The 18,649-nt window shown below is 39.5% G+C and overlaps 1 protein-coding gene across 1 annotated transcript; it reads left to right on the top strand.

Annotated features, from left to right (window-relative positions):
• Positions 1–2,457: 2,457 nt before the first annotated feature.
• LOC104941037 (SH3 and PX domain-containing protein 2A-like) lies at positions 2,458–18,290 on the top strand. Its single transcript, XM_010766071.1, has 3 exons — positions 2,458–2,695; positions 13,999–14,043; positions 18,109–18,290. The coding sequence occupies exons 1-3, from the start codon at positions 2,641–2,643 to the stop codon at positions 18,288–18,290; spliced, it is 282 nt and encodes a 93-aa protein (XP_010764373.1). The 5' UTR covers positions 2,458–2,640.
• The last annotated feature ends 359 nt before the right edge of the window (positions 18,291–18,649 follow it).

Below are 18,649 nucleotides of genomic sequence, written 5' to 3'. Positions count from 1 at the left end.
TTATGCGGCCTTTTGATAAATATGCAGCCTTTTAAAAATCTGCGCCATTTTGCTGATTATGCGGTAAATTCTGCGATCGCAGGATCGTGTTTTTCTGGAGGGTCTATCTGTGATCGCACACAACACACACACACATTGTACTATTCATATTGTTACCGCAGCAGTACTTGGAGCGGCCAAAAAGGCAGAAGAAAGGCCTGCATCACAGCAATAATTCATCATATCGAAAATAGTATTTATTATTTTGGGCTAATACCAAATCCTATTATAACAAAAAACGTTTCTATATTGGGTTTGCTTATGAGGATTACTGCTCAAAATATTACTTGAACGGTATAACATTGGAAAAGGACATTTGCGTGCTTCCAATTAGAGCTCTTTTCCTTTTCAAAGTTGTATTTATCATCTGAATTTGCCGAAACAAGTTTAATATTCTGAAAGCCTTTGTTTATTTTAAATCAGATGAAAACAAACTGTAACGGACCCTGCCGTGTTATCTATGATTACTATATGCCTTACATTCATAATTTCAGCGGAGGGAGGGGAAACGGCGCTGAGTGGCGAGGGAGAGCTGTCTTCTTCCCTTTACAAGCTTCAAAAATGTATTTATCATGTGATTATGGAAATAAAAGTTTCATATTCTGAAAGCCAAGACTTTGTTTGTTTAAAATAAAAAATAAACACCGAAATAAAAAATAAAACAATTTTAATTTTTTTAAAGATTTTTTGGCTCATGATAGGCCCCCAATCTCCGTAGGCCCCTGGTCTTCAGCCCAGGTCAGCCCGTGCATTAAGGCGGCCCTGCACGTGCCGAGGCTTTTTGTATGCGGAAGTAAAAATGTCTTACAAAAACGACGCCAGATGTCACTGTAGTGTATATTTCTGTATATTTTTTGGAAAATCTAGTGTATACACCATTTTCCTATACATTTATTCACTGGTGTGTCTAACCTGCAAGTTGCTCTTTAAGTACAATAATGCAATGATAATATAGTAGCACAAAAATGCTGGTTCACCCTTTGAAAGAGTATAAGAATGATTCCATTATGTTTAGAAATTGGAATTTGATTGTTAAAAACATATTTAAATACCATAAATAAACTTAAAGCAAATAAAATTAGGCCACATGTATGAGTCATTGCTTTGTTATCAGCTTTAATTTAACTCTAAATACATTATTGCTTAGATTTTTGTTTTTATTTAATTGTATTACTTATTTGTTTTATTTAAAAAAATGTATTTAAGTTTTATCTTTTTTCTGATTTCCTATGTTTTCATTTACCTATGCTAAATGTACAAATATGAGTTTATATTCTGAAAGTGCATCTCTTTAATGAAATTAGCAGATAAATAAAAAGGAAATTAAAATAAGACCACACAACCACAACCGTTAAAATTGACTCTCAGGTTCTCTTTTTTAGAAATTGGTATCATTTGTAGAGAGTCAATCACTCGTTAATGGGAATTTACTGCAAATCCAGATTATTTATGGTTACGAATACTGTTAAAGAAAATATCTTTGTATTTGCTAAAATAATTGACATAATGACATCAACACTTTTAAAGCTTAAACCTAAAAAGTTCCATTCTTGATTTTAGGTAAACGCTAACTGGCTTAACATCTTCACCATTATGCGTGCATACACATATCACTGCCACACATTCCTCTGTTATCCTGGATGTACCGGTAGACCCCAGCTGCAGGGCTGGAACTCCTCTTGAAATGAGAGTCATGTTCCTATTAGTCATCCACAGAACACTTCACCTTACAGCTCTTATGTTCTGTCTGGGGGTTGATATCACTGCCTATATGGTGGTTATTTTTAAACGACTGCAGATAAGTGGCATTGGGCTTTTCACTGCAGCATCATGCTTTAGTTTTTTGTCTGATTTTCAACCGTACTGCAGAACCATGACGTGGCAAGAGTTGAGGTTAGATGAGGGTTTCTGATTAGACCTGGGAAAAGGACACATTATTCCTGAGCAGCACAGGAGAAAAGGACGGGAAGAGTCAGGGAGGAAAGGAAAGGGAGGGATCATAAGGAGTGACGATGGACACAATGTCAGGTTTGCATTTCTATAAATAGCTCACTGTCTCTACCTGATCTCTCCTTCGCGATCTTTTTTAACTCAATTGTCATGCTGCCAGAGTCCAGAAAGTCATTGTTGACAAGGGGCTGAGGCAGACTTCAGTAAACCTCACACACAATGCTGCCCCCCCCCTCCCATCTATAGCTTAACATCGATCATAATCCCATTAAAATCCATTAAGCAAGGCATCTTAAACTGATCCTCCCTCTTCCAAATGTGGGGAGAAGTCGCCTTCTCTGACAGGGTGAGGGAGGGAGGGAGTATAGGAAGAGGATGGTGGTGCCGCTGCCGAGTCACATGACCAATTTGTGTCTGTTGCGGGGAGCACAGGCAGCTGGCCAAAGTCATTCCTCCCTCTCCCTCCATCCTTCACTCTCCACCTCTCTCCCTCAAACACATGCGTTTGTTAGCGGGCTAAAGCCGATTGCATGAATGTGTTTTTTTCTTCTTTCTTTCTCCAGCTTTTGCCGTTTCAGGACTGTCAGAATCCACATGCGTTGAACGCACGCTTTTTTGTTGTTGCTTGACCGGCATCTGCTGTCACTAACTATGTCCCTCTTGTGTTGCTTCTCCTTCAGGGACTATGGCTCCAAGCGCAAGTCAGGTAAGTCACCTGTTTTTCCTTCTCTATCCATTCCAAAAGATCATTCTCTCTTTCAACTTGTTGCTCCTAATAGAGCCTCTCCTTGAGATCTGAGAGGGTTGTGATTCTGCATGACGTATGACTCTCTCTGCGTCTTGTCCGTTATCCATGTGATGCCAGTGTGTGGTATGTTTACTTGTCCCGCTGCAGGACGCTCACTTGCTGTCGGCTGTGTTTTGGGGTGGGTTCAAAGAGCTGTCAATCCCCCTCCTTCTGGCTGTAGATTTGCAATCCAGGGTGGGGTTTCAGAACTGCCTGGGGATGTCAAAATATAGTTATTTTTGTTAAGAGAGACCATATTTAGATGGCAGTTTGGATATTTGACAGATTGTTTACGACTTCAGCTGAAGTCCTAATCTGACCAATGTTTAGTATTCCTAATAATTCAATGAGAACACATGATTGAAACAGGGATACTTTTGCAGTTATGTGCCTGTAAGGGGCTTTGGACTTATCCTGATCTGTGTGGTCTAAGTCCCTGGGTCTTAGGAGGTAAACAAAGCTGAAATACTTCCATTTGGTGCCACAATTGCAATTCAGTAGAATAAAAAGTAAAAACATCCAACCATGAACATGGTCACCAACATGTTCAAATGTTTCCAACACGTGAACCAGCAGAACTCGCCACTATATTGATTTTCATCAACTCATTAGCCATCTTAGCAAATGTATGGCTCTTAGAGGGTTTAGCTACAGCAAAGCTGCTTAACAAAAGCAACATATGAGTCACTAATGTATGCATCTTGGAACCCTGTTTTCTTATGGCCTGGTAGGAAATATCAGTCATATTATGAATTATTGAAGAGAAAATAGAGGAAATAGCTTGTGGTTGAATGGAAAATATGATCATCTTGCTACCTATGCCCTACAAGATTGTCTTGATATTATAATAGCTTTAAGGTTGTTTATTGGAATGAAAATATCTTGAAATAGCTTTTGATTAAGTGTAGGGGTACAGCAATGAAAAATGTAATAGAGTGGTGCAGTGACGATTCCTAAAACCCAGAAGTGAGTTAGCATTTTACCACTGCCGGTTCCCTCGTCTCAGAGTCAATGGGATTTCTCCATAGGATTTTGGAAAATAGCTCGAAATAAGGTCTGTGGTTGACACAAATTTAAGAGACGGATCACGTTTTGTTCTACGACATTAAATACATCAGCAGTGACCCCACTGGTGATTTCTGAAGAGTTTACGTGTCTGAAAAACGACCGTTGTTAACAAGTGGCTGAATAGGACTTCAGAAGTTGTCGAGGACGTTGTACGTCATTACGCCGAACACGTAAACACTCCCGCTAAGTTTGTTTGCCCTGTTCTGCTTGAAAGCAAGTACCTGCCTCCTGCAAACTGTTAAAACAAACGATTCAACTTGTTCAATTTTGAATCTGTATTTTTGAATATCGATCTTAAGTTGGCGTGACGTCAAAGCAGCGACCCTGCTGTAGCTCGTTTATAACATAACGTTAGCATTTTGCTTCTGGCGATTAGATTCATGATTTGAAAATTATAAAAGTAAGGTAGACATGTGGAGATTATCCGTCTGAACAAAACGTGCATTTATCTAACAGGTTAGTTTTCCACAGACCTTATTTCGAGATATTTTCCAAAACCCTAAGGAGAAATCCCATTGCTTTTAAAAAAGAGAAAAAGCATTTGAGCTCCATACTGTTTCAGAAATTATCCTTAATGTGGTTTAGAACTGGATGACGTTTTATCACAGCAGAATTTAACTTTATCTACGGTAGAATTCTGATCAGGCATTAGCTCCGCCTCCTCTTTTTTTTTTCCAAGCTAAGGACACACAATTCCCGTTTCTCTAACAGGGCTGCAAAAGAGGGGTATGAGCAGTATGAGGAATGCAGTGGCAGCTGGTCATTAGGGGCAGCCCCACCTAGTGTCAGCAGAAAGTATTAAAATAATAATTACAAAAAAATGCTAAAAAGATACGAAGACCACAATTTTATTGACAATGGGATCTTACTAAGAGAGAACAATCCAATATTTATTTTGGGTATCCTTTTGTTGAACTGTCTATTTAAAATTAATCGAAGCATCAGACTAAAAAAGCTTTTGAAAATAATAGAATATTTAGATTTAGGTCAAAATATAATATTTGTAAACCTGAAGAGTCAGTGCCAGTGCCTCACCAGCCATTGCACGTCACTGCAGAAGCTTATACAGTATATGAACATCTACGTATTTTGTGCCCCACCACTTTTGTACATATAAAAACGCCACTGGCTACAATGGATGATCTGTTTGGTATTTTAAGCAAAAAACTTCACAGACATGTTTTGTATAGGTATACAATATATGTTTCCAATATAGCATAATGGGTCCACTTTAAGTCAGTTGGCGTGGCAACAGGTTGTCTATTTTTAAACCTTTGAACAGTTACATAAAATCTACATTATTTCTATGGGTGGAAACTGTAGGAACATTTATATTGAGAGAAAAATGAAGTGCACCTATCTTGGTTTGATTATTGTAAAGAGACTAAATTGGTGTTATTATCAACATTATTACAGAACAAATCTACATAAACCGAATGCCATCTTTAGGTTTTATATATATGTATATGTGTGACTGTTACATAAAGTAAATTAAACCGTATATTTATCCTAAAGGAAAGATAAGTGTATGTATTTATGGTGTTTCTTTTGTGCTGTCATCCCTCAGATGCTTTTGAACGCTTCCTGCTGAAAGTGTTTAGTAACCATTACAACCTTTCAGCTTCCGCTATTCACAGAGAACCCACTAGCTGTGGCAGCATCTGTTCATTTGTTTCTATATAATCATACCCATTAGCATCTTCTTTTTATTTTCACTTGTCACTGTGGTTCATACTTTGGTTTCAAAAGGTCTATTTTAAGAAATGGTTCAACATGTTGCTTATTTGCAGTGGGGAGCAGATAACATGGTACTGTTTAAAGTGAAATAAAACATCCACCACCTCTAAAGCTGACACATTTACGTTATCTTGTTCTAAAGGAAAGTGCATTCAATTAAAACAAATATATTTTTAAGGGGGAGTTAAGTTTTGTAACTTAACTTCAAAAAGCTTTGACGGTGCGCAGGTTCTTCAGTCTAGTCTTGTTGTCATGGTGAGGATGCCATGGTGTCTGTAAAATACATTGCATAGAAGTACTTGGCGGATTGGTTAACTGCTGTGTGTCCCTTAATATAGCACGATTTGTCTATTAACACGTCTGTACAAATGTAACTAATTACAACACATTGTAACACATCACATTAGCTTCAGAGGTGCTGGTAGGCATTATGTTAAGCTTTCGGCCCTGTGTCCACAAAGTGTCTTTTTGTGTGTGTTTTTTCAATTGTTTCCAATGAGGAGTGACACGTGGTATTTCAAAGCTCTGCACATTTTTGTGTGGCCGCTTTGGCCAAAACAAGCATTTCATCTCATTTTTACAGTGATGTGATGGGTGCTTTTTCAGAAAAGCACCCATCAATTAGTTAGCAGTGAAGCTCATTCATACCAAGTATGAGATCAAGCATCTTCCGGTTGGTGTTCATGGTGGAAAAACAATTTCAACTAATATATAGTAGCACAAAGTAAAGGCAATAGGAGGATGCTAGTCTGTTAAAAATCGGTGATACCTTGTCTTTATGCTAAGCTAGGCTAATCACCTCCAGACTCCAGATTTATTCTAACTAGACGCACATTTTGTCTATAAAGATCTGTCAGAGAGAAAGTGTACTTTGTTGAACTGTTTCTTTAAAAAGTGGTTTTATTATTCTGTCAGTTAGGCCAAGATGACTATTGCTGCTTTCAACATCGGCCCTGCTGTTTTTCTGTTAGATCCAAACACATTTAATTGTTGCTGCTGGAAAAACTAATGCATAATTCCCTCTGCACCAGAGCATTTTTCTGAGGAAACAGAGGATGTTTGGAACATGTAAACTGGCTTGTTGACTCAATATTGTGTAATATCAAGATTCACATCAGGCAATTGTATTTATATTCCAAGACAATGTGACTAGGCTGCACAATTAATCAAAAACAACAAAAAAAAAACTATTTGTAATGTCCAAATCGCTGAGAACAATAGTAATTAAAGACAGATTTGTGAAAATATAGCTCTGAATTAAGTATAGTTGTGCTGCATACTGTAGATATCCCAACCTACACACTTATATAGACTTAGTAACATATCCTTGTTTTGGTAAAAAATCAGACTCATCATTTTTAAAATAATAATATGAATAGTATTTCTTTCCCTACAATATCGCAAATCATATCGCAATTGCAATACCAGTCACTATGATAAAAAAAACATTTGTTTCCCCAAAATGGGCATCCCTAAATATGATAGTAACACTTTTTTGAAAGGGCAATTCATCTAATATTTAAAAATAATTGGCCCCCCAAGATTTTGTTTTTTCTTATCAGTGTTTGACATAGATGTCAGACAATCTCTTTTGCCTAACATGGGGTGATGGTAGTATAGGGAGTTTCAGGGTCACGGTTTGGACTCCCCCCTCTGTCCAGATGGAGCTTGTACTCCTCCATGTGAGAGCCGCATTGAGAGGGGGCGGATCAGGGGGAGGGGGGGTGCTGTTTGGGCTGCAGAGGCTGCGGGGGTGAGCGACTGTCAGACAGGCGCTAGTTTGTTTACGTGGCGCAATGGATAAGATTTCAGACTGACGTATTTACATGGAGTTGGGCTGTGTCTTAATGTGTGTGTGTTTTTACAAGTGCAGTAAGTGGACATGGTTAATTATTCTATGTATTTATTTAATTTTTAAGAAATGATATGTCAACAGCATAGTCAAGAAAATAATATACATAAGAGGTGAAAAAAACAATGTATTGCCGTTAACAGATAGTGGATACATCATTATTTCTCATCATTTGTCATACCTAACCAGAGGTTCTGTGTTGTTTCTCCCATCTGTCTTCACAGATATTAACTTTATTTATAATTTGTATGGTTTTATTTTGTATTACATTTACAAGATCCTTCCTTTTTAAGTTAATGAAGTTATTATCTTTAAAACAATTCCTTTTGATTTCTTTAATTGTTGCTACTATCGTTATAAAAAAGACAATCTTCATTTTTTTCTGGTGTTTTAAGTAGTAGGATAAATGGGTTTTTATTTCGTGAAAAAACACAAATAGTTGACGGTTCTATTTTAGATATTCCCAGATGTCGCCAAATATATGACTATGGGTTGCCCTTTGCTCACCGCATTCCCTCTAGCTTTTTGTAGTTACATTTCCTTTGAATTTACCATGAATTTGGGGTGTCTTATTTAATTAGAATCTTGCGTGTGTGTCTTTACACATCTGTTAAGCTCTCCATGCTAATCAGTATCTTTTTTTTAGCATCAGGAGCTCCTCTATCCATAGACACATTTATTTGACACTTACCTGCCTCTATATAACAAGTCATGAGAATAAAACCCTCCTGTGTTGACTTTTACACATTTACCATTCAATTGAGCATTTCATTGTAGTAATAAAAATGTCAGCCCATTCTTATCACATCATTATAATGAAGCGTGAGTATTGATTTAGGCTGAAAAAAATACTATTGTTTTTCCAAGCATTATAGCCGCTTGACAAAGTAATCTCTATATGGCAGAGGAGGGAGACTTCTTCACTGGGGGGTGACGGTGTTGCATCTGTGGCCGCTCCATTCAATCTAGAGGGGAGAGGTGAATAGGGGACAATATAATACAACACCATTAAATCTCCCCAGTCGTTGACTCACATAAAGATAAAGACTTTTTGTGTGTTTCTGTTTGTTCACATCATAGAATCAAAGGATTTAGGTGAGGGGATTTGGGATATCTTTTTGTGTCACTGTCAACAGCTATAACAAAAAATTAATGTTTCACCTTGTTTTAAAGAATAACATTTGATATAAATCAGACTATGAGTGATATATGAACAACGCCCTCTCTAGAACCCTTCAATGAAGATAGAAATTAAACTAGAAAGGTTTCTGTAATTGTAATGCTACTGAAGTGGAGATTTCTGTATGATTATGAGAAAAAACATTATCATATAATGTTTGTAGGCTAATGTAAACATTCCATACATGTTTACAAGATGCTGGAAGTGAATAGGTTAAAAACTATTGACTAATACTGTATAATTCACCATGACAGTAACCCATTTGAATACTTACAGTAAGAACTTTTTAATTTATGACAAATCTTTTCCAAAATTTAATACTAAACTATGGTGAATTTCGGAGAAACCCAAAGACACAAATGGACAAAATTAATCAAATAAACACCTATCTCAAAATGTTAAATTAATTGAAATTGCTTTAGGGTCTCTCATTAAAACAAAAATAAGTGAGTGAAGCATAGAGCAAGACAACAGGGAGAAAAGAGAGTGAAAAGAGACAGATGTGGCCTGTAAAGTGATTTGACAATGTCACTCCTAGCATGCTACGGGAGCGGTTTGTCACTGCTAACGGCTACATTTAGCATTGTGTCAGGGGGCTAAAGCAGGGCTCTTCATTGCTCCCCGGCCACTCTTGTTTGCACACAAATGTCATTTGTCACCACAAACGTCAGTGTCACAGTCACGGATGAACTTTCTGTTGTTCCCCCGTCCTCTAGCTAAACAATGTATCAATACTAGTTAGCCCCTGCCTGTGGTTTGACATTGTTAGCGTCTGTGTCACTTTCAGTCGCTGCGCTTTTTTACAAGGGTCCATCGCTACTGGTTAGCTGTAATTTGTTATTGGTCGCCTTTGTCTTGGTGTCAGGTGACAAGAGTTTATAATTTAAACTCCTGACTGTGTTGTGGCAGCGGCTACAGTTAGCTTTGGGTATGCTAACCAGCTAGCGCCATCATGAGGCTGCAGGTTCAAGCTGTTTTCTTAGAATTTACTCTTTTAAGTCCCCTTTAGTTGTTATGTTTTTGTAGAGAAGACTGAGGGGTACAGAGTGAGTACATAGTGTTGATACTAACTGTCTTACATGTTTATGTGTAATTTAGAGCTTCAGTGACATCATTTGTTCCTCTATTTTCACTTATCCCCACTTTTAGCCTAGCCTTTCATTCTCTTTGTTTCTCACACCTTGTAAAAACACCCTCATGGCAGCCCAAAGCAAAGATATTTTCTCTCTTTTACTACTTAGATGTTTTCAAAGTGTTGTAGTCTAGTTGTTAGTAAGGGCAGGGCTGCCAACATTTGAGTTCAGCTTGGAGTGAGATTTTTTTTTGGTGAACCGAAAAAAGAAACGTTCATGTGTACAGTGTTACAAATGTATTGAACATGTACAAACTAGGGTTTCCCATTAATGTACCGGGCGCTACAGTGGAATACGCACATACACAGTGTACCCATGACTCTTACAATGAAGGCTCGATAATCAGCTCACGGCATATAAAATTGCATATAGGTGTAAGCAGAGGTAAAGTGCTATTTTACAAGTGGGGGGTGGGGGGGGTCCTCATCTCCTCTAGGGGGGTCCGGGGGCATGCTCCCCCGGGAATATATATTTTTTTAATATTGAAGTTAAATGCATCAATCTGGTGCACTTTGAGAGCAAAAGGAATTTAAGGATACATCTCTCAACATCCATGTGAAACAGAACTGTACACAGATTTTCTTTTTCTTTATGGATATTTTACAAATCACTCACCTTTTAAACTGTATTCTTGTTTTACTGCCATATAGTATTTCATAACTGTTTTTCATTTATTATCATAAATGGTGACCAAAACGTTTGAGACCCACTGAGATAACTAGACTAAAGTTAACTATCTAAACAGAGAGTCCCTTACCTCACTGAGCTGTAGTTATCTCTCTCAGTCTGACAGGACAGAGCACTCTCATTGTTTGAGAAACAGCTTCTAATATCCGTTAGCGCAGCTAGCTAACCAGATGCTAACAACAACAATGCAAATAGTGAGTTTGGTCGAAATATACTGTATAATAGTAAAGTTATTTAAGAGAATGCCATAGTTATTGAAGATTTCACATTATAAATATTCTCCAAAATTATTCAAAAGCATTTATTATTTTGGACGAAAACTTAGCGTGAGGAAGTGTGGCGTGAGGAAGTGAGATATGGGTTAATTGCGTGACTCTCACGCTCAATGCGTGAGTGTTGGCAGCCCTGGTAAGGGAGTTTATTTAGCCACACCAGCAATGTAGCTTTATAAAAGGCAATATCAGTTTGTCTGTCTGTCTGTTTGCAGAAATTCACGGTCCCCAGAGGATGAAACTTCCTGTGATTTTTCACATCTAATCAGGTCAAAATTGTACGTTTACCAATACTTTTATTAAGTTTACGAACAAATGTGTGCATAACGAATGCCATAGGCCTATGGCTTTTCATGCTAATTTGTATGTCATGGCAGTAAGAAAATGATAGCATGCTTACATACTGAACTAAGAGGATGGTCACCAATTAGTGATTATAGCTCGACTGTTACGGAATATTCAGCAGTATAACACATATACAACTACAAATCTTGATTAAGATCCTTTGTATTTGTTTGTTTTAAGAATTGTGACCAAGAGGCATCATGAGACTGGACATTTTACACCCCTGGTGGACCATAGTGTCACGTTTCTGCAGCTTTTTGGTAATTTATTTGGCCGACATACACACTGATATAATGTACCTGCCGATTTAGTAGCATGCTGATACATTTGTCAAACTTTAAATAAAAACCTGCTAAACATTTTCATGTTGTATGTAAGCATTTACATTTCCACACACTGACTGTAGATTATTGTTTATTGTTGTTCCTCAAAGCATTCCCCTTAAAATATTAATGTGTGCGCACAAAATAGTTATTAATACTTAATTTGTTTGCGCTGGGGATCATTACAGGTGTTGCTTTATATAGGAATGTGTAATTGTGGCTTCTTTGATGTCCCTTAAATTGACTTAGTGAAGGCGTATTGTTGCCATCCACAGGAGAGAAGGTTGGGCATAAATTAATAATTTTTAGTACGATTTTGTCATTTTAAGCCTTGGAATATTTATACAAGGAAACAGAGTGGTTTACCAGACTTTAGAGATTCTACAAGTTCAAAGTCAGGGAAACATCAACAGTGTATTTGGAAGCACTTCAACAAAACCAGGGAGTATATCTTTAATGTTTCAGCTAGTTTGTTTGATCTCCAAAGCTGCAGAAATACCATAACGTTTCTTAATTGTGCGGATCAGTTTGAACAGACAGATATCTTTAAAATCCTCAGGCTGCTGGTCTTAGCTTGTTGATGGACTATAGTTGTTGGATGTGTGCGAGGAACTTTTCTTTCAAAACACAATCTACTCATCCACTCAACCGAAAAAACAAGACAGATGGCTAATAAGGCCCTCCAATCCAAACCTAAAAGAATGACTTGAGAGAGTCCATTTTTCACCATCCCTAGGCCCTCAATTGCGGGGTAATAGAGACGTTTGGGGTCAGGATTCTAGAAAAATTACCCACAGCAGGAATAGGACAGAGAAAACACTGCTGATTCTGCTGCTTTATGGCGTCATCACCCAAACCTGAAAGGAATTAAGCATCTGTATGTGTGTGTAGTTGTATGGAGGGGGTTAGCATGGAGGGCCCGAAGCTGAGTTAATATCAATCAGATGTTGAGCGCTTCACTGAGAGTGGCCTGGTGGGTAATAATCACGGTAGGGCGTTGGTGAGCGGGGTTTGACCCTGGCTGACCTGGGACCAGCCTGTATCGCTCCCTCAGGGGCCAACATCAATCCAGCAAAGCTCCTGAGGCTCTGGTGGATAGCGAGAGGGGATTTGGCTTTTATTATCTCACGTGAGCCAACAGAGAGGCGCTGTCGGCCTCACAACAGGGGCAGCGCTCGCCAGGATCATGGAGTATCAAAACTGGGTCTCTTCAAAAGATGAGTTGATTATTTAGAAACCCACCCTGTTTTCACATTGTTAAATGTTGAGCATTGTCCAGGGGTTTCAATGTTTTTCATGGATCCTAGAGTGATAAAACTATAGGAGTACTTTTTTAATGCTCCTCGTTGCAGTTATAATGTGTTGAGCCTGCCTGCCTCTGGAGCATCCAGTTTAAAGCTTGGTTGAAAGAGAACCTCCCATTTTGCTTGTTTTTGGTAGAAAAGTCCATATGCTGTCGATCTAAGAACATGTAAGGTCAGCTTATTTTTCTCCTATGGTAAAATGCCTGAAGTGTTGAATATATTTGCTGTTTTCCAATTAAAAGATCTTGAAACAAGATTGGTTACATCCAAATAAGTGAAGTGCTATGCAAAAAGATGATATTAAAAGGGCACTATTCTGCTTTTAGGAATTTCCCTTTCCTGTAGTGTGATATAGGTGTGCTTGTAAATGGTCTGCAAAGGCTGAATCTAAAAGTTCCCCCCCTGCCTGAATCGCTTCCATAGTGACATCACTCTGTAACACTTGCGCTTCTATTGGCAAGTGCTTTGTAGCACATTGTACGTGAAAGGCTACGGAGCAAGACATATCTTAGCGGGTGACCAATCACAACAGAGCAGGTCAGCTAATCAATCAGAACAGACTGAAATACTTTTTAACATTAAAGAATTTTAACATGTCAAAGTATTAAAGTCCAGATGAATGATGATAACAGACATTTCTCGTAATGTTGTGGAGGACATTCCTTCTTGTTCTCAGTGACCTGCCCTGCCCTGTCCTGTTCCAGTTCTTTCATATTGTTGTGACCTGTTTCTTTGTGTCTGTTGAACTGCTGCAGCTCAAACGCTGGCTCACTTCCACACAATAAAATATTATTTGGATCTCAAATCATTCTTCCAATCGCGGCTTCCTTTAGATACACCAGGGTAGCTTTACCTTCTGCACTCCAGTCTTGTCCCTGTCTTCTCTGATGCATGGCGTTTAATTTCCTGGTTGGGGCCTGAGAGGATTTTTTGGAGAAGGGGGGCTGCGGGGTCGGGAATGACTTAAGAAGTAGCTGACGCCCGTCTCAGACATTCCAGGAGGTCCAGATAGAGGGATGGAAGAAACTGAGAAATATATGAAGAGGTGGAGGAAAGGGGATCATAGGAAGGGTGGAGCGAGCGTCTGAAGGAGGGAGGGTCTGAGTTGTTACCAAAACATTGGCCAGTCTCTTGCCCTCAGATGCACTTTATTGTCTTCAGCATGAAGCAAACAGGGAGCCAGGACTTTGGATCCAAGTTATCCGTATAATTTGTGTTCAGTAGATGTTATGAAGGTCTGCTTCACCATACTGTGGCTTCTGCATGCTGTCAAACTGAATAATCTCTCTCTGCTTCTCTCCTTCCTTTTCTCCGTCTGCAGTATGGATGTACGGCTTTACAGACAGCCCGAGGAAAGAGGCCTCAGGTAGCCTTGTGTGTCTATGTCAACATGTTGAATAAGCATGCACCACTGGGAGAGCGTTAGCTGCATCCCCTTTTGCTTTTTTTTTGTTTATTTCATTTCACACTTCAGCTTTTCTCTCGACATCTGCTTTGCATGCGCTGTCCTGAGCCTCTCCTTCCACCCTTCTGCTTGCATTCAGCCTCTCTCTGCAGTATATCCATCCATCCTGCAGAGCTGCTTGACCAACAACAGCTGGGCACGGTGCCAGAGGGCCGGAAAATGAACTTTAGTTCTGCATGTGGCAAAGCGCCTTGGATTGAAATGAGGTGTCAAGTCTGGTTCTTTACATTTGTCTGCATCATGGCTGTAGATCAGTGCCTGTGACCTCATTCAACTGTGGTTGTACAGTATAGGAATGATGGGTAGAGAGCAAAGAATCGTCCCTGTTGCAAATAGATGTCCTAGGGAATAACTTTTTTTCTCTGTCCTATAAACGACAAAAATACGATCGCCCATCTGGTGAATATTTAACCAATGTTCTTCGAGACGCTTAACTGTGATTGAGGCTAAGCTGTATTTGAGACGGACACACATATTGTTTCCTTATATTACAGGGTGTCCGCGGGGTCTTAAAAAGTATTAAAAGTTGATAAATCAATTTTATCGAAAAATTAAGGCTTTTAAAAAGTATTAAAGTATTAAACGGCATTTTCCAAGGTATTACATTTTGTAGCTTGTTTTCAATAAGTATATAAATTGTCCAAAGAGGTTGTATTCTACAGTCTGCCTGAATGTAATCATTGCGTAGGTGTGTAGTGTGTTTCTGTGTAGTTTATTTATGGCATCCCGTTGGATTTGACGTCATCTGAACAGGACATCGCACGCTCACTGCTTGATAGCACGAAGGTCCGTTTACGCCGGTTGTTAAACAACATTGTTATGGGGAAATGCAAGTCTGCGTCCAAATGGTTGGAAGATAAGGAGGAAGGGCAATCAATACTGTATATAGTCAATGTGAGGTAAAGTGTGTCGCCAAGGTAACCGGTTAAAACTCCAAGTGGCGATGAGGTCTTAAAATGTATGGAAAGGGTCTTAAAAGGTATTACATTTGACTTCAGGATTCCTGCATATACCCTGTATTAGAGCTATCAGCGTGTCAATACTATTTAGGAATAACAAAGTTAAATCCCTTTTGAATGGAAATGACCATATTTCAAGAACTTGGAGGAAACAACTCCCCTGACATCAACAAGAAATCTTGTGCCATAAAAGTATTGGAATATGGAAAAGTGGTATGTAACAGGTCTTTAGGATTCATGCTATTTCTCAACAAGGCGTGGTTGCCATTACAACAGTGTAAAGTGTTTAAGTCGCTGGATCTGTGCTGCTTTATTACCTTAGGCTGACTTTGATTGCTCCCTCTACATAGGCTGCTTACGTTCTCCACAACATGTTTCTTTTCTTTATTCCGCCTCCGGGGAGGATGCTAAAGAAAGACAGAGATGAATGCCCAGCCTGAGCCAGTGGGGAGCTGAAGTTATGAGCTTTCCCTGCCTGTTTATTTGAGTAACAACATGTAGGGATGCTTAATTGTGTTTTAAGCACTGCGCAAAAGCTTCAACTATTCTCCAAGGCTGCCTAAATACATGCATTGCAACCTGTTTCAGACTCATAAAACTATAACATTGCCTCTGAGAACATATAGCACACACTTGATTTTATGTTGACTCTTAGCAAGACATTTTCCTTTAGATTTGTATGGAAAGTGGCATCTAACCTGCAGGATTTGCACAGCTTAACACATACAATTCATGTTCAAGGTCCAATCCCATTGACAATACAACAAAGAGGCTGACAGCAGAGAATTCTCATCTCAGATGCAGTAGATAGTGGGAATATGGAGAAACTTGCTGATAAAGAATGCTCCATACTTTTATTCTCAGTCGCAGTAATTAGCCAGCGTTCGTGTTGTCGCTCATCAAAGACTCCACGTGAGTTTGGTTTTGTGTCATTGCTGGTGCTGACAGGCCTTTTTGTCTTATCTTTTTTAACATTAGGTGAAGAATCTTCCATATCTCTTTGCCAACATGTGTCTTTTTATGTCTGATAGCTATCTAGCAAGCAAGGACTTATTTTCTTTAGGATTATTGTGCTGTGCAGGACTTTTTAACACAGCCGAAGTTAAAGTAGACAGAGTTTAACATGATTTTTCTTTCTTTCTGGGGATACATGAGATTTGCTGAAGGAAGGAATGGGTTAATGATAGGAAGTAAAGGGAAACAATCTAGCCTGAGTCTACATAAAGTTTGTAACAACTTAATAAACAGTAGTTTATCCGTCTAGCAAACACTTCTACCTATAGTGCAGGAATGATGGTTCCACACCAGGTCTTGTGGTCTGGAGCCTGGGTGTTTTTCTCCAGTAAAAAGTTACAGCACATTCTGTTTCTGATTAAACAAATGAGATTCAACCTTTTAATTACTGAGCTTTAGAGGCGCTCGAAGGCCTTTAGATTAAATGCTAATTCGATATGTTTCACTTACATAGATGAACACATGAGTGATTCCTTTCAAAAAAGTAACTTACATTTTTTTTTAAATAATTCATTTAATTTAAAGACATTTCAGTTGATTTTGCTCCAACTTTTGTCCAATCTTGGTAATTTTGTTGTGTAGACCCTCAAAAAGTGTTTGAAAACAATCTATGACATACAGTACATTAAGGTGGTGGGACGCTACACTTCTGAATAATGAAACACTTTATTCTGTGTAGTGCGAGGTAAATGAGGTGTCACAGACTGCTTTATTTTTCTATTCTATTGGTCAACGTCTAATATTCAATAAAGCCATTCAAACTTCTGCATGTGTCCAGTTGTGGAGAGGCCATATTCAAGCTGAAGGGGTTTTGAAGTTGCTTGTTGACAAAGCATGCCATGTGCTAATGTTTAAAGAATAACTTATTAAATAAACAATTGGCATCCAAAGTTTAGTGCTGCAATAAATACATCAATAGATTACAGCATTCTGAATATATTTGATTTGGGGTAGGTGGAGTCATTTGATGATTTCTTATGATCAGCTGTTGGACACTCTTTGGACCTACTCAAGTTAGGCTTAGTTATGGGGAATCGTAACATTGATTAACCCACTGAACAAATTTTGGGACAGATTCTTATTGCCAAACAAGATTTATTTATTTGTCAGTATGTATACATCTTCTGTCCCTGATCACATCATTGATACCCAGAACACTACAGGATGTGAAGTGTAATCTGCGTGGGTCATCTTTCTGTGGCCAAACAAGCCAACAAGAAAGAGTCAGGCTCGGATCAGATCAGCACCACGTGAACTGAGTAAATTAAATCACTGCTGGTAATGAAGAGGTTCAACATCAGAGAGAAAACAGAGTGGCCTAACCCCAACTCAAATGCTTTCTTCTTTTGTTTCACATAAACATGGGCCCAGCCTCCTTCCCTGTTCCTCTCTCTCCCCTTCTCTCTCGTCCCCTCATATGTTTCTATTTAAGGCCAGCAGTGCCGACTACCATGATTGGTGTGTTCGCCCCCCCTCCCGACCCGCCGTCCAACGGCTGCCTCCCAAAGGCAGTAGAGGGGAGGCCTTTCCTCTCAACCGCACTGTTGATTTTCCACAGGGAAACTTCACCATTCTTCCACTCATTGGCTCCCCAGTCTTCCCCTCCAAACTTTAGCAGCTCCTCCACTTCTTCTTTCTCTTCTCACTTGTTTTGGACCTTTTAAGTTTGGTCATGGATCTACTTTAGGTGTGAGATGCAGCCCCCGTAAATATTTCCATCCCGTTCCTTCCTTTTGTTTTGATTCCTTCCAATGCTCCTCTGTCCTTTGCTGTGGGCCGGGGGTCGACTCAGCTATATGGCCAGACGTTTGGGACTATGCAGCCAAGTCGCGAGCTCGCGTTCTGATTGGTCAGAGAGGAACAGCGGCAGGCAGCGGGGGTTGGCCGATGGCGGCGTACCGGGTGCGAGGCGGCAACAGTGTAGTTGGTTGCGGGGGACGATCTCGGGGGGCCACGGCTGGCAGGTGGCTGACAGCTTGTTTCTTCCCCTCAGGGATTGACAGCTCGGAGCCCATGGTGCTGGAGCAGTACGTGGCCGTGGCCAACTACGAGAGGCAGGAGAACTCCGAGATCAGCCTCAAGGCCGGCGAGACGGTGGACGTGATCGAGAAGAGCGAAAGTGGTGAGTGGACTCTTGTTTTGTTTTTGTGCCACGCATGCTTCATTGAACTCTGACAACCGTCAATAACAGAACATGAAAAGTAGGAGAAAAAACGTGGCTCTGTTTAACATGACATGTTGTTAGAACATTTGGTTTGTTGCTTCTTGTTTGTATCCCCCCCTGTCTAAGTACACATTACAAGAATAAACATATTCTCTCGCTCCTCAGCTCTCCCTCAGTCTCTCCTCTATTCTCCCCATCCCCTAGCTGGGGCTTGGCACCACCTGGAGGTGCTGTTTGGCTGGCAGCAGTCAGTGTGTGAAGAAATTAAAGGGTTAGGGTTAAGGTTGCCTCTTGCTGTTTGAAACAACAATGTCAAGTTCAGTCAGAAGTCATTTTTAGGATATTTTCAAGAAGTTCTAATTACAATAAA

The sequence above is a fragment of the Notothenia coriiceps genome, unplaced genomic scaffold (assembly GCF_000735185.1).
Source record: "Notothenia coriiceps isolate Sejong01 unplaced genomic scaffold, NC01 NC01_scaffold00003028, whole genome shotgun sequence".
NCBI lineage: Eukaryota > Metazoa > Chordata > Actinopteri > Perciformes > Nototheniidae > Notothenia > Notothenia coriiceps.
The sequence above is the reverse complement of the archived record's forward strand: the minus strand, read 5'-3'. Positions and strand labels throughout refer to the sequence as shown.